This window comes from Marmota marmota, unplaced genomic scaffold (assembly GCF_001458135.2).
Source record: "Marmota marmota marmota unplaced genomic scaffold, marMar, whole genome shotgun sequence".
NCBI classification, from domain to species: Eukaryota; Metazoa; Chordata; class Mammalia; order Rodentia; family Sciuridae; genus Marmota; species Marmota marmota.
This window is the reverse complement of record NW_026000205.1, coordinates 1,332,386-1,346,394: the sequence shown is the minus strand read 5'-3', so window position 1 is coordinate 1,346,394 and position 14,009 is coordinate 1,332,386. Positions and strand designations below refer to the sequence as shown.

Here is a 14,009-nt window from a genome sequence, read left to right as displayed (position 1 = left end):
GACATGTTGCTTAGTGGAATCTCGCAGTTTCACATACGGAATCGTGTAATTCTCATGAATAAATTTCACAAATATTAGTGGAATGCCTACATCGTGCCAGGCATTTAAAAAATTCTTGGCTGGAATCTGACCTCAACTTTTCTTGGTGGAGCAGAAAAGAGTTGCGCCCTGTTCCACAGAAGGGAATGCCTCCTCCAGACCCTGGTTCTCCTCTTTCTTACCACTTGGACAAAGGGAAAGGGAGAAAAACACACCTCTTTTGTTTTTTGATGGGATTGAACTCAGGGGCACGGGACCACATCCCAGCCCTATTGGGAATTTTATTTAGAGACGGGGTCTCGCTGAGTTGCTCAGCGCCTCGCCATAGCTGAAGCTGGCTTTGAGCTCGCGATCCCCTTGCCTCAGCCTCCCTGGCTGCTGGGACTACCGCGCCGCCTAAACCTCTCTCTTTTGAGGCCTGCTCGAGGTGGTCGCCCGGCGCCCCGACGCCTGCCGGGAGTTGTAGTTCTCCCTCGCCGCGTCGCTCCGGCGTGGCCCACCCAGCCTTCCCCCGTCGCCCCGTTGTCTTTTGTGGACGTGGCGAGGGGCTACGGCGGCGCTCCCCGCGCTCACTGACCCCGCCTCCGGGACCCTCGCGCGCGCTCATTGGGCGGAGGGCGGGGCCTCTGCGCTCCCGGGGCGGGGCCTAACTGGAGAGTCGCCAAATTGGACATCTTTGGAAGAAGGCACCGCGGAGTGTGGCGAGCGAAGAGAAGCTGGCAACCGGGTAAAGGATGGGTTTGGGGGGCTCGGGTCAAGCTCAAGGGTCCCAGTAGGAACCCTTGGGGAGCCTCCCTGATCCTCCCTGGCCAACACTGTATCCTGCTCTTTGCGTGGGACATGCGCCACGTCTCCTCCTGAACCCACCCCTCGGCTCTGGGATCCTTCTGGGACTCTTTCAGAAGATCTGGGCTCCACAGATGGAGTTACCTCTGAGTATTCTGCCCTTTCCCCCATCACCAGCCCTTTTTGAGCCAAAACATTTTGTAGTCAACTCCCATCTCTCTGTCCTGACCTAAGCAATCCCCTCCCTCCTCCTTCTGTCCCCTTTCTGTTTTCGTTCCTATGTTCCCTGACTCCTGGCCTCTGTCACTCCCCAGGGACAGATGATGTGGCAACTATCATTTCTGCTGCTTCTATTGCTGCTGAGGCGCGGGGCACTGGGGAAGCCGTCCCCTGACGCTGGCCCTCATGGCCAGGGGAGGGTGCACCAGGCGGCCCCTCTGAGCGAGGCCCCTCATGATGATGCCCACGGAAACTTCCAGTATGATCATGAGGCTTTCCTCGGACGGGAAGTGGCCAAGGAGTTCGACCAGCTCAGCCCAGAGGAGAGCCAAGCTCGTCTGGGGTAGGAGAGAGATTTGGGGGTGGGAGTATTCAGAGGTGGGGGTTTGGGGGAAGAGATGATATCATTTATGAGGGGATAGAGGCAGGGGAGTGGGAAAGTGATGGCATGGACTGGATAGGACTTTGGTTCTTTATGAGAATCCAAGAATAAAGTTCTACTTCTCCTCCTGGGGAAAACCACATGTAAATATTGAGGCCTCAAGCCAGGCGCAGTGGTGCACGCCTGTAATCCCAGTGACTCGGCAGGTTGAGGCAGGAGGATGAAGGGTTCAAACCCAGCCTTAGCAAAAGCGAGGCCCTAACTAACTCAGTGAGACCCTGTTGCTAATGAAATATAAAAAAGGGGTGGGGATGTGGCTCAATGGCTGAGTGCCCCTGGGTTCAATCCCTAGTAAAAAAAATAAATAAATAAATAAAATAAAATAAAAAATAAGAAGCCTCAAGATATGACCTTTGAGGGCAGAAAAATCTGGAGTCCGATTCTACCCCCACATGACTCTGTTCCTTTGTCGCAGATACCTCCCTTTCTTGAGCCTCGGTTCCCTGTTTTGTAAATGGGTCACCAGTTCACTGTGTCAGGGATCCACAGGGAAAATAAGATTTGGTGCAGATGGAGCCCAGCTGGGGGAGGAGGATGGCTGAGCCCTGAGTTTCAGGGTGAGTTAGGTTGAATGGGGTCTTGTCTAATCTTTGTGTTGGGGAGATAAGGTCAGAGTGGATCTGGGGACACGAAGACTATGCAACCATTCCCCACTCTGTGTGTGCATTCTGATGATGCTCATTTAGCCCATAGATATTTATTGAGCACCTATCATGTTCTGCATGATAAAGTCACAGCAGTGAACAAATCAGACAAAACCCACTGCCCATGTGAAGTTTACATTGTAGTGAGGGAGACAATAATAAACCAGTAAGTATAAAATGCATCAAATAGAGAGAAATGCATCAGAGAAAAATAAAGCAAGGGAGTGAGGAGTGTGGAGGGGAAAGTTGGTGGAGGGAGAGGGTTGCAATTTTAAACAGGGGAGTGGGAGGAGTGGGAGGAGTGGGAGGGGGCCTCAATGAAAAGGCAATATCTCTGACCCATGTGAGTATCTGGAGGAGTAGCATTCTAGGCAGAGGGAATAGTAAGTGCATGGGCCCTGAGACAGCAGTGGGCCTGGTATGTTTGAGGAACAGTGAGGCCCATGTGGCTGGAAACAGTGAGCAACGGGGAGAGGAAGAGGGCAAAGAGGGAACAGAGGGGTCATATCCTGCTGGGCCTTTTGGATCATAGTGACAAGCTAAGCTGTTCTATGAATGAAATGAAAACCATAGAAGGCTCTGAGCAGAGGGAAGAGGTGAGCTGACTTAACAGAATTCCTCCAGCTGTTAGTGGGAAGAGACTGTAGGGAAGCAAGAAGCCGGAAGCCCGGCAAGGAAGCAATTGCAACAGTCCAAGCAGGAGACGTGGTGATGGTGGCTAGATGAGGGTAGAGACCTAAGTGACCCCGGCAGGTGTGCAGGCTGGATGGGGATGGGTGAAGAGTAGTGAGGCTAGGCACTGCAGTGCACACCTGTAATCCCAGCGAGTGGGGAGGCTAAGGCAGGAGGACTGTAAGTGCAAAGTTAGCCTCAGTCACTTAGGGAGGCCCTAAGCAACTCAGTGAGAACCCATTTCTAAATAAAATATAAAAAGGGGCTAAGGATGTGGCTCAGTGGATAAGCACCCCTGGGTTGAATCCCTAGTATCAAATAATAATAATAATAACAATAATAACAACAACAACAGTGGTAGGACACCACACTTAGCACAGCACTAACTACAATGCCAAGCACTTTCAAGGTGCTGTACATAGTTTAATTTAGTTAATCCTTAAATCACTCTGTCGAGTGAGTTGGTATTGTTATTTAGCCCCTTTTTACAGCGGGTTAACTGAAGCACAGAGGGGAAGTCAGTTGCCCATGGCCACCGAGCTGGCAAGAAGAGGAGGTAGGATTCGGGCCTAGAATGCCTGACTGGATCCAGAGGCATCTGGACTCTCAGAGCAGGATGTGAGTTCCGAGGACAGGGCCGGCCCTGATGGACCCTGGCAGAGACAGCCTGGCGCCTGCGGGGAACTGCAACTCGAGGAGGGCTGGGTGGTTGACCAGGACTGCGGCAGGGTCGTCAGGAGAGAGGGGAGGGGCTACAGAGTCGTCAGAAGAAGCCTAAAATGCCACCTAAAGTGGCCTGACATGCGACCGGGAGGCGCACTGCAGGCCAACAGAACAAGGAAAAGCAAGGGTTTCGGGGTTGCTTATGAAAGACTCCGAGTGGAGCTGAAGGGAGAGGGACCTGAAATTGACCCGCGCAGCCAAGGGGAAGGGGCAGGACCTGAGACGGCGAGGGCTGGGGTTTCAGAGCCAGTCCCGGGACCGGTGCCCCGCGGGTTAGGGGAGAATGGGATCCAGGCTCCAGCATCCCGCCCCACCTCGGTTCCTAGAGGGTTGGAGCTGGTGCAGGGTGTGGGGGTGAGGCCCGAGTGCAGGGCGTGGCGCTGAATCATGCTGGGTCCTTTCACGCGACCCCAATTGGAAAGGGGAAGATTGGCCTCTGGGGGAGGCATTTTGGCCGAGAGACGGGACCTGTGGCAGGCACGGTCCCAAGTAACAAGTGCCCCTCCTCGATTCGCCCGCAGATGGTGGGCTGCATTTTCAGCTCTGCATGGGGGCGTGGCTTTGTGCATGGGGCGGGGCTTGAGATAGGCGGGCCCAAGACTGACATGTGCCCCTCCCTGACCTGCAGGCGGATCGTGGATCGCATGGACCGCGCTGGGGACGGGGACGGCTGGGTGTCGCTGGCCGAGCTTCGCTCGTGGATAGCGCACACGCAGCAGCGACATATACGCGACTCGGTGAGCGCGGCCTGGGACACGTACGACACGGACCGCGACGGGCGTGTGGGTTGGGAGGAGCTGCGCAACGCCACCTATGGCCACTACGCGCCCGGTACGCGGCGAGACTCCCCACAGCACACTGTGACCCTGACCATCTTGACCCTTCGTCTTGAGGACCCTTAGCTCATTACAAAGAATTCCTACCTTTGCCCCGATCCACTTTTAGGACCCGTCACTCCTGAAACTCCCGATTTCTGACCTGTTGCTTTTCGTTCTGATTTCCACACCTCTATGACCCCGTGACTGGCGACTTTACATCTCTGGCCAGGGACACCTGCTTGGTTTTCCTGATCTCTGACCTGTGACTTCATCCTAAAACTCTCAAAGCTATTTGCCCTGACCCCTGACTCGTAGTTTTTCCTCTCTGTTCCAACACCCCAGCCCCAGGCTCTTACTTTCTCCCTCCTGCCTCCTGGCCTCACCGCTGCCTGCTGCTCCACACCGAGAGCTGACTCTGGCCCTTTCCTCCTCAAGGATCCCGTGGGTCCCCAGGAGACTGTCACAGATCCTTCCTGGCCTTTCTAACTCTCCAGCTTTTTAAATTTTTTTTTTTTTTTATTTTTTAGTTGTAGATGGATACAATACCTTTGTTGTTGTTGTTGTTGTTATTTAATATGGCGCTGAGACTCAAATCCAGCGCCTTGCATGTGTGAGGCAAGCGCTGAGCCACAACCCCAGCCCCTCTCCAGCTTTTTTTTTTTTTTTTTTTTTTTTTTTTTTNTATATAAACATATATTAAATATGTTATACATGTTACATATTATATTGTAATATATCTTCAATTAATATATGATAACATTGATATTATATATGATATTATATATATTAATGATGTGTTAATATACTAATATATAATAAATACATAATACATATATGATATATAATGTGATACATATAACATAGTATATATTTTGTTATATACCATTACAATTGTAAAAAAGAATATTTAAAAATTTCCAAGTTATTAGATTAGGGAAGGCTGTGCTTGTTGCCAACATCTAGTATTATTATCTTTTGTTTGAAGAACGTGGACTTTGTGTGGTATTTGTGGCCTATTCCATCACTGATTTTTGCTAAATGTCAAATGAATACTTGAAAAGAATATGGGGGTAAAAAACAGAATTTCAAATATTTCATTAAATTGTGCTTGTTAACTGAGCTACGGGTATTTCTAGGTGCTTTTGTTTGCTATGGATTCTCTTGTCAATTTCTTTGAGAGGCACATAAACTCCATCATGACAATTTCTAAAAGAACTATTGGTATATTCTAAATGACTATGATGTCCTCATAAATAATGTCTGTAGCCTAGTGAAATTCTGAATTTTCTCCTGAAAAATGGCTTCTGGAACTTTTTTTTTTTTTTTTTTTTTTTTTTTTTAGTTATCAACGGACCTTTATTTTATTTATTGATATGTGGTGCTGAGAATCAAACCCAGCGCCTCACACATGCTAGGCAAGCGCTCTGCCACTGAGCCACAACCCCAGTCCCCAGCTTTTTTTTGGGGGGGTACCAGGGATTGAACTCAGGGGCACTGACCACTGAGCAACACCCCCAGCCCTATTGTCTCATGGAGTTGCTTAGCGCCTCACTTTTGCTGAGGCTGGCTTTGAACTCCCCATCCTTCTGCCTCAGCCTCTTGAGCTGCTGAGGTTACAAGCCTGTGCCGCCAGCCCAAAAGCTTTGTTTTTTATTTTTAAAAACTTTTTTTTCTTTGGTGGTGCTGGGGATTATTATGCATGTGAGGCAAGCCCTCTACCAACTGAGCTATATCCCCAGCCCTATTTTTTTTTTTTTTTGCATTTTTCTGCCCCAATGGATCATGTGTGGTTTCCTCCACCTCACCAACACTCAGACCTCTGCACTCCGCACATACCGTTCCCTCTGAAATGCCCATTTTCCTCCTCTGTCAAGGAACCTAAGTTAGTACAACTTATCACATCAGAGCAGGATTTTGGGGCCAAATGGCTGGGTGTCAACTCAAAGTCCACTGTTCCTGCTTGCAGGCCCTTGGGGCAAGTTATTCCTTTCTTTGGGACTCAATTTTCTCATTCAGTAAGTGAGAATAAATGGAAGAACCCACTTTATTTGCTTTTTGGAGGATTAAATGTAATACTGTAGGTAAAGAGTTTAACATAAAATAAATAAGCTTCCACTTAGCTAATATATAGAGTATATTATAAACGTATATAATAATTTTATATACAATATATGTAAATATATTTATAAATTATTGATATATATTAATTCTTTTTGACTCCCACGGAAGTCTTCTTGTCCCCCGAGTTGGGTCTCCTTTGTCTCTTCGTAAGCTGGCTCTCATAGAGCTCTGTCCTTGTCCAGGGGAAGAATTTCATGATGTAGAGGATGCGGAGACCTATAAGAAGATGCTGGCTCGGGATGAGCGGCGTTTCCGGGTGGCTGACCAGGATGGGGACTCCATGGCCACTCGCGAGGAGCTGACAGCCTTCCTACACCCAGAGGAGTTTCCTCACATGCGGGACATCGTGATTGCTGTGAGTGAGGGTGGGAGGAATCCACTCCCTGCCTCAGACCCATGGTGTGATCCCAGGTCCCGCCTCCCGGGCTTACCTGGGGCAGACAGATAGTCACCTTGGTTCCCTGCATCTTCCCCAGGAAACCCAGGCCACGAACACATCAGAGGAAGGTAACACTTCCCATTTCAACTTCCCAATGCCCAGTGTCTAATCTCTCCTTGCCAGACCTTGGTGTGCTCACATTTGGGATCCAGGTCCCCAGCCTGCCCTCAGACTCTGAGACAACTCTTGCTAGTCCCTGTAATTTACAATTTCTTACAAGTTTTTGACAAAACTTGGTCTATCATATAGCGAAAGGACTCCTCCCTCCCTTCTACTGGGGATTGAACCCAGGGGCACATTAACACTAAGCTACATCCCCAGCCCTTTTTATTTCTTATTTAGAGACAGGGTCTTGTTAAGTTGCCCAGGCTGACCTCAAACTTGTATTACTACTGTCTCAGACTTCCGAGTCTCTGGGATTACAGGAATGTACCACTGCACCCAGAAAGATTTTTTTTTCTTATTATTAAAAAGTAGGGCTGGGAATCCCAGAGGCTGAGGCAGGAGGACTACAAGGTCAAAACCAGCCTCAGCAACTTAGCAAGATCCTGTCTCAAAATAGAAAATAAAAAAGGCTGGGGATGTGGCTCACTGGTTAATAACCACTAGGTTCAACCTCTGGTACCCACTACCCCCTGCCAGTGGGAGAGTGCTTGCCTAGCAGGCATCCCTCGGCTCTATCTCCAGTACTGGAAAAAAATAAAAGACTTAATATTTCATAACCTATTTCAGAACAGTTTTAGGTTCATGGTGTAACTGAGTGGAACAGAGTGCTACGGGGTTTCCAATGTGTCCCTGCCCCACCCATGCAGCCCAGTTGAACTGGGCTGCACGAAATAATCACACAGGGACAGAGAAATACCTTTTTCTTTGGGTCTTGTGATGGCTCCTCCGACCTTAGGGGTCCATGGAAAGAAAGAGAGAGAGAGAGAGCGCTGACCCCTTTTACTGGGGAGAAGCCATTCCAATGAGGCAAGGGGTGAGGTTTCAGGGGGTTGAGTCTAGCTTCGTGATGTCTGCTGTCAGCAGATTGACTGACATCTAGGGAGGCCACGCCCATCTCATGAGCTGTGTGGGGATCCCGGACAGAGCAAGCAAAAAGACCAGAGCAAGCCCCAAACAGAGGGGCAACGTGGGTCCAGGCCACTTTGAGCGCTCAACGCCCATCACTCACACACACACAGCCCATGGCTGGCTTTTGCCACATCTCCACATTCTCATCACTGAAGGCCAAGGGGCACTGGGTTCCTATGTGGCAGCTCCCGACAGAGGGTGTTCTGTATACACTTATGAGAAAGGGTCTAATCCTATTTTTTTTTCAGTTGTATATGGACGCAAGATCTTTACTTTTTATTCATTTATTTATTTTTTAAACGTGGTGCTGAGGATTGAACCCAGGGCCTCAAGCATGCGAGGCAAGTGCTCTACCACTGAGCCACAACCCAGCTCCTGGTCTAATCCTTTTTGTAGCTACATAGTATTCCTGCTGCTGTGCTGTAATTTGCTTAACGGGACCTGTTGCAAGGCCACTGGGCTTGGTTCTGGTTGCTGCTGTTACACAGAACGCAGAATAACCTTGAACAGATGGGTCACTGTTACACACATCAGTAGAGATACCTGTACTGCTGGCATGAAACTGCTGGGTCAATGAAGATGTGAATATGTAGCCATATTTATTGAACGTTATTTGTTCAGCTTCACAACAGCCCTTGGAGGTGGGGCTTCTGGTTCAGAGATATATGCTGAGGCCCAGAGAGGAGAGGTGGCATCTTGCTGCCCAGGGACATTGGCCAGCCTAGTCTGATCCACAGACTCCCCATCCCATAAAGCCCAACCTCCTTCTCTTACAGCAGATGATATTGCAACATCCCTTTATCCTCCCGAGTTTACATCATTTGAGAAACGCTACCTGAGCATGTCCTACAGCAGACACCCTTCTAACCCCTGCCACCTTGATTTAACCATCATGGCAATCCATGCAGTTGGACTGTCATTTTTGTTTTATAGCTAAGGATATCGAGGCACAGAAAGGTAAGGTGACTTGGCTGATAGCACCCAGATGAGAAATGATACGACTTGGATTCAAATGCAGAATCCATTGTCTACAGCAGGGGTCAGCAAATGATAGCTCTCAGTTGAAATCTGGCCCACAGCCTGTTTTTGCAAATAAGGTTTTATTGTAACACAGCGATAGGCATTTACTTCCCTAGTGTGTGTGACTGATTTCAGAGTGCAAGTGCAGAGTCGAATCATCACAACAGAAACTGTGCAATATGAAAAAAACAGAACTGCCGACTGTCTGACCTTTTACATAAAAAGTGTCTAAACTGTGGTCTAAACTTACTTCTGTCTGCTTTTATGTTTATGGACAATGTTACCTACTATACACTNTAAAAAAAAAAAAAAAAAAAAAGAAACTTAACCTCTCAGAGACATGGGGTGTCAGATGTCTGCACTATCTTATACTAAACTAATTTAAATATAAAAGTGGGGAACAGAAGCTGTTGTAGTTCAAGAAGTCCAGAAAAAGCAAAGAGTAGAGATGTTGCGGGTGCATCAGAACAGCCCGTAAGTGTGCTGTGCCTATAGATAAAGCAGACTGAGGGTCTGGGTTCTGCTAAAGGTGAAGGGGTCTCTGCCCTACGCAAATGTTGGTGGGGTGTGAGAGAGTAGTTAGGGAGGCAGACATGAACCTGTGCAGTGCTGGACATTGGGTTCCCCTGGCTCTTGCCCACTAAATGCAGGTCGTGGCTGCACCATCATGAACCCCAGAAAGTTCCCAAATTTCCTACATGCCCCCCACTATTGCAGATGCTCCATTGTTTGCCCCCACGGCCATCCCAGAGCCAATTTCCCCAAGAGAACTTCACATCCGGACCCCAGGGTCCAGCCACCCTTGGGAGACGGGTGCACTGAGCTCCCACCTGATTCCTCTTTCTTTCTAGGAAACCTTGGAAGATCTGGACAAGAATAAAGATGGCTATGTGCAAGTGGAGGAGTACATTGGTGAGTGGAACCCATTTCTGTGGTGCGCCTGTCCTTCCTCTGTGTGGTGGCACCAGGTACATACTGTCTGTAGGACAGCAGCCGCCTTCTGAAGTGGAGACCAGGACATTGCTTCAGTTCCTGCTTCACCTGGCGTTTACCCAGCACCTTCTGTGAGCCAGATGCAGAAAGCACCTTTTAGTGGGGTTGGGGTTGTGGCTCAGTGGTAGAGTGCTTGCCTAGCATGTGTGAAGCACTGAGTTCGATCCTCAGCACCACATAAAAATAAACAAAGTAAAAGTCCAGAAAGCACCTTTTATTTATTTATTTAATTCTGGTACTGGGGATTAAATTCAGGGTGCTGTATCATTTAGCCACATCCCCAGCTCTTTTATGTTTTGAGACAGGATCTAGGTTGCTGAGGGTGGCTTCAAACTTTCAATCCTCCTGCCTCAGCCTCCTGAGTCTCTGGCTGGTGTATTACTTTGGCTCCATTGTAAAGTAGAGCCATTATAAGTTGGGCATCATCTCCCCTGACCGAGATCACCTCCTTATCAGAGGTGGGCAGGACTTGAGTGGGGGCAGGCGGCCCCAAGTTCCCATCCTGATGTCCAGGCCGGGCTGCTTCCCTTCCCTGGGGGCTCCAGGGACCCATGGGTGGGCAGGATCCCAAGATCCCCCAAAGAAATGTAACTGCTCAAAGGTGCAGGGAAGCGAATGAGGGAAGAGGACTGAGCTCACACCTGACCCCGCTGGGGATGGAGTCAGGGAAGATGGGGGTAGCAGGGTGTCAGCTGTGAGCCTCCTGCCGCTCCCCACCTGCCACCTTCCAGCCCCGCGACTGTCACTGAGCCCTACAACAGCTCTGTGTCTTGGTCTCCTCATTATAAATAGGGGCGATAGAGCCCCCGCCATATGTACCCACACATGTGAGTTAACTCATGAGCAGGTCTTGGCCACGGACACATGGGCTGGGAAATGCTGGCTTCTGTCAGGGTGATCAGCCTGGGTTTCCTCTTGGGATGACAAAAGCATTCTGGAATTAGATAGAAGTCTGGTTTCACAGCACTGTGAATGTATTAAATGTCATAATGGGAAATTTTGTTATATGTTTTCTTTTTTTGGTGCTGGGGATTAAACCCAGGGCCTTGTACATGCAAGGCGAGTTCTCTACCAACTGAGCTACATTCCCAGCCCTAATTTTTTTTTTTTTAACCACAATTAAGAGCTGCACACAACTCCCACCACTGTGATCATTTCCTATAGGAAAGAATCAAAGCTGGCCTGGATGCAGTTGCAAGTTCAAAGCAAGTCTCAGCAATAGCAAGGCACTAAGCAACTTAGTGAGACCCTGTCTCTAAATAAAATATAAAATAGGGCTGAGGATGTGGCTCAGTGGTTGAGTGCCCCTGAGTTCAATCCCCGTACCCCCCCCAAAAAAAATAAAAGAATCAAAGTTGAGCACAGTGGCACACACTTATAATCTAGCAGTTTGGGAGGCTGAGGCAGAAGTATTGCAAGCTTGAGGCCAGCCTCAGCAATGTAGCAAGACTCTGTCTCAAAATAACAAATGAAAAGGGTTTGGGGTGTAGCTGAGTGGTTGAGTGCCTCTGGGTTCCAGCCCCAATAAACGCACAAAAAAAAAAAAAAAGAAGAAAGAATTGAAGCCAATGAGAGACTCCTAGGAGGACAAACTCGAGCCAGCCAGACTGTTCTGAGGGAAGGTTCTAGTATTTCCTCTTTTCTGGCCTTCTTTCTCCCTCCTCAGAGGTCTGCTCTGTGCCGGGCTCTGGGCCACCCAACTCACAGTATCACGTGTGCATTAACCAGATTTGTCATTCAGTCAATTAAGCAAATCAATTTCATATGCTAGGTAGTGATCGCCTGGAAGTCGGGTTTGTTACTAATTCCAGTTAAGCAGAAGGAAAACTAAGAGTGAAGTGAGTTGCCCCAGGTCGTGGGCCGAGAAGTGTCAGAGCCACGGTTGGCTCCAGGCCTGCTGGGCCCCCAGAGCTGCCCCTGACCTCACCCGTTCTCTCTGTCCTGGTCCCAGCGGATCTGTACTCGGAGGAGCCTGGCGAGGAGGAGCCGGCCTGGGTGCAGACAGAGCGGCAGCAGTTCCGGGACTTCCGGGATCTCAACAAGGACGGGCGGCTGGATGGCAACGAGGTCGGTCACTGGGTGCTGCCACCCTCCCAGGACCAGCCACTGGTGGAGGCCAACCACCTGCTGCACGAGAGTGACACAGACAAGGTGCACCGTGGGGCAAGGCAGGCGCTTGGGAGGGTGCTGGGCTGCTGTGTGGCCATGGGCCCAACCTGGGCAGTGGAGGGATAAAGATGGAGGGACAGAGGCTGGGTGCAGTGGCCCACGCCTGTGATCCCAGCTTCTCAGGAGGCTGAGGCAGGAGGACTGCAGGTTCAAGGCCAGCCAGCCTTGGCAATTTAGTGAGACCCTGTCTCAAAACAAAACAAACACACACAAAAAAACCTGGTGATAGGAGTCAGCGACAGAGCAGCCCAGGTCCAGTCCTCAGAGCTGCAAAAGACAAAAGGAAAGTAGGAAAAGAAGGGAAAAAAGAAAGGAGGAAAGGAAGGAAAGGCCGCGGGGATGTCACTCAGTGAGAGCACCCTGGGCGCAATCCCAGTTCCAGAAAAAAAAAAAAAAAGACAGATGGAGACCCAGTGGGAGAGGGGATAGAGATGGGGGAAGGGACACAGACCTGAGGGACATACTTAGACGCAGGCAGGAGTCCCACAAGCAGAGCCTTAAGTTGTCCCTGCTGACCTCTGACCCTCCCTCCAGGATGGGCGTCTGAGCAAAGCCGAGATCCTGGGCAACTGGAACATGTTCGTGGGCAGCCAGGCCACCAACTACGGGGAGGACCTGACCCGGCATCACGATGAGCTCTGAGGCCCAGCATGCCCACTCCAGCCCATGGTCCCACCGGGGTGACCTGAGGAGGGGCCGCAGCAGCCAGCCCCCTCCCGATGCAGCCCTGCAGGATGCAGACTTATCCCCCAAGGCCCCTGGCCCCTGGGCTCTCAGGGATCCACCTGTGTCAGCTCCTCTCCCCAAGATACCTGGGGCCCGCCCGCCCCACCCAGGGGCTCTCTATTTCTCACCGGCAGAATCTTCCAGCCCAGATCCAGGGGCCCTCCCCTTCGGTTTGGTTTCCAAGAACCTCCTCTAACTGCCCCAGCCCCAAATCTGAGCCTCGACCACAATATAGAAACCCACCAGGGCCTCCCTGGGCCCCGCACTGTCCGGAGGACGCCTCCCCTCTGCAGGGAGGCAATAAAATCCAGCCCTGGGACCTTGTCTGTGTGTCCGTCTCTCTGAGCAGCTGTGATCGGGAGGGGAGCATGCCTGAGGGGAGCATCTGGGGGTGAGATGAATAATAAAACAAGCAGCCTGGACCCTGCCGCTTCAGCATAAGCCAGCCAGGAAGCCCTGCCCTGGGGGAGGAAAGAGATACATCAGCATAAAGTATTGTTCAGAGTGAGAGACGCTATAAAGCAGGGTAAGTGGCAAGCTGGTGTGATTGGGAAAAGCCTCAGTGGTGAGCAGGGTGAGGGCACAGGGAAAGATAAGTTCCAAGGCCCTGAGGCAGGAGTGGGCCTGGTGTGTCTGAGCATCAGCAAGGGCGGACGCAGCTGGAAATGAAAGGGCAGGAGGGAAAGGGCAGGAGGCCCTGGCTGAAAGGGGCTGTGGTCAGGTCGTGGTGCTACCTGCTTGGTAGCATGTGAGAGACCCAGAGAGGGCAGGGTCAGAATTTACTCTGACATGAGAGCCACTGGAGGGACCTGAACTGAGGAGGGTAATAAACCTGGGTTCAAACAGGAACTTCTGCTGGATGTGGCCCCTGTGCCTACCACTGGGATGTAGAAGCAGGATGCCGAAGAGAACGCGCTGTGGGGTTCCAATTTTAGGACATTTGAGAACAGGAAAAAAAGAGTTTAGGGGTTAGAGGTCAGGATGGGGTCCCCCTGGGTGTGGAGGGGTCAAAATGAGCCTGAAGGTTATTTCTGGGGGGCAGGGAAGTAGCCAATTCTTAATGCATGTACTGCTTCCCAGTGTTGTTAAGCCTAAATGGACTTTTTAAAATAATAAATGATATT

At 50.2% G+C, this 14,009-nt stretch overlaps 1 protein-coding gene across 1 annotated transcript; it reads left to right on the top strand.

Moving 5' to 3' along the window:
• The first annotated feature begins 607 nt into the window (after nucleotides 1-607).
• On the top strand, nucleotides 608-13,209 carry Rcn3 (reticulocalbin 3). Its single transcript, XM_015496538.2, has 7 exons — nucleotides 608-766; nucleotides 1,140-1,387; nucleotides 4,154-4,356; nucleotides 6,647-6,819; nucleotides 9,849-9,909; nucleotides 11,942-12,141; nucleotides 12,694-13,209. The coding sequence occupies exons 2-7, from the start codon at nucleotides 1,146-1,148 to the stop codon at nucleotides 12,799-12,801; spliced, it is 987 nt and encodes a 328-aa protein (XP_015352024.1). The 5' UTR covers nucleotides 608-766; nucleotides 1,140-1,145; the 3' UTR covers nucleotides 12,802-13,209.
• The last annotated feature ends 800 nt before the right edge of the window (nucleotides 13,210-14,009 follow it).

Bases quoted from the DNA above. Each gene is read 5' to 3' on its own strand.
- Rcn3 (XM_015496538.2), top strand. From the start codon at position 1,146: ATGATGTGGCAACTATCATTTCTGCTGCTTCTATTGCTGCTGAGGCGC. The intron at 6,820-9,848 runs GTGAGTGAGGGT...CTTTCTTTCTAG, and splicing joins TGCGGGACATCGTGATTGCT to GAAACCTTGGAAGATCTGGA. The intron at 9,910-11,941 runs GTGAGTGGAACC...TCCTGGTCCCAG, and splicing joins GCAAGTGGAGGAGTACATTG to CGGATCTGTACTCGGAGGAG.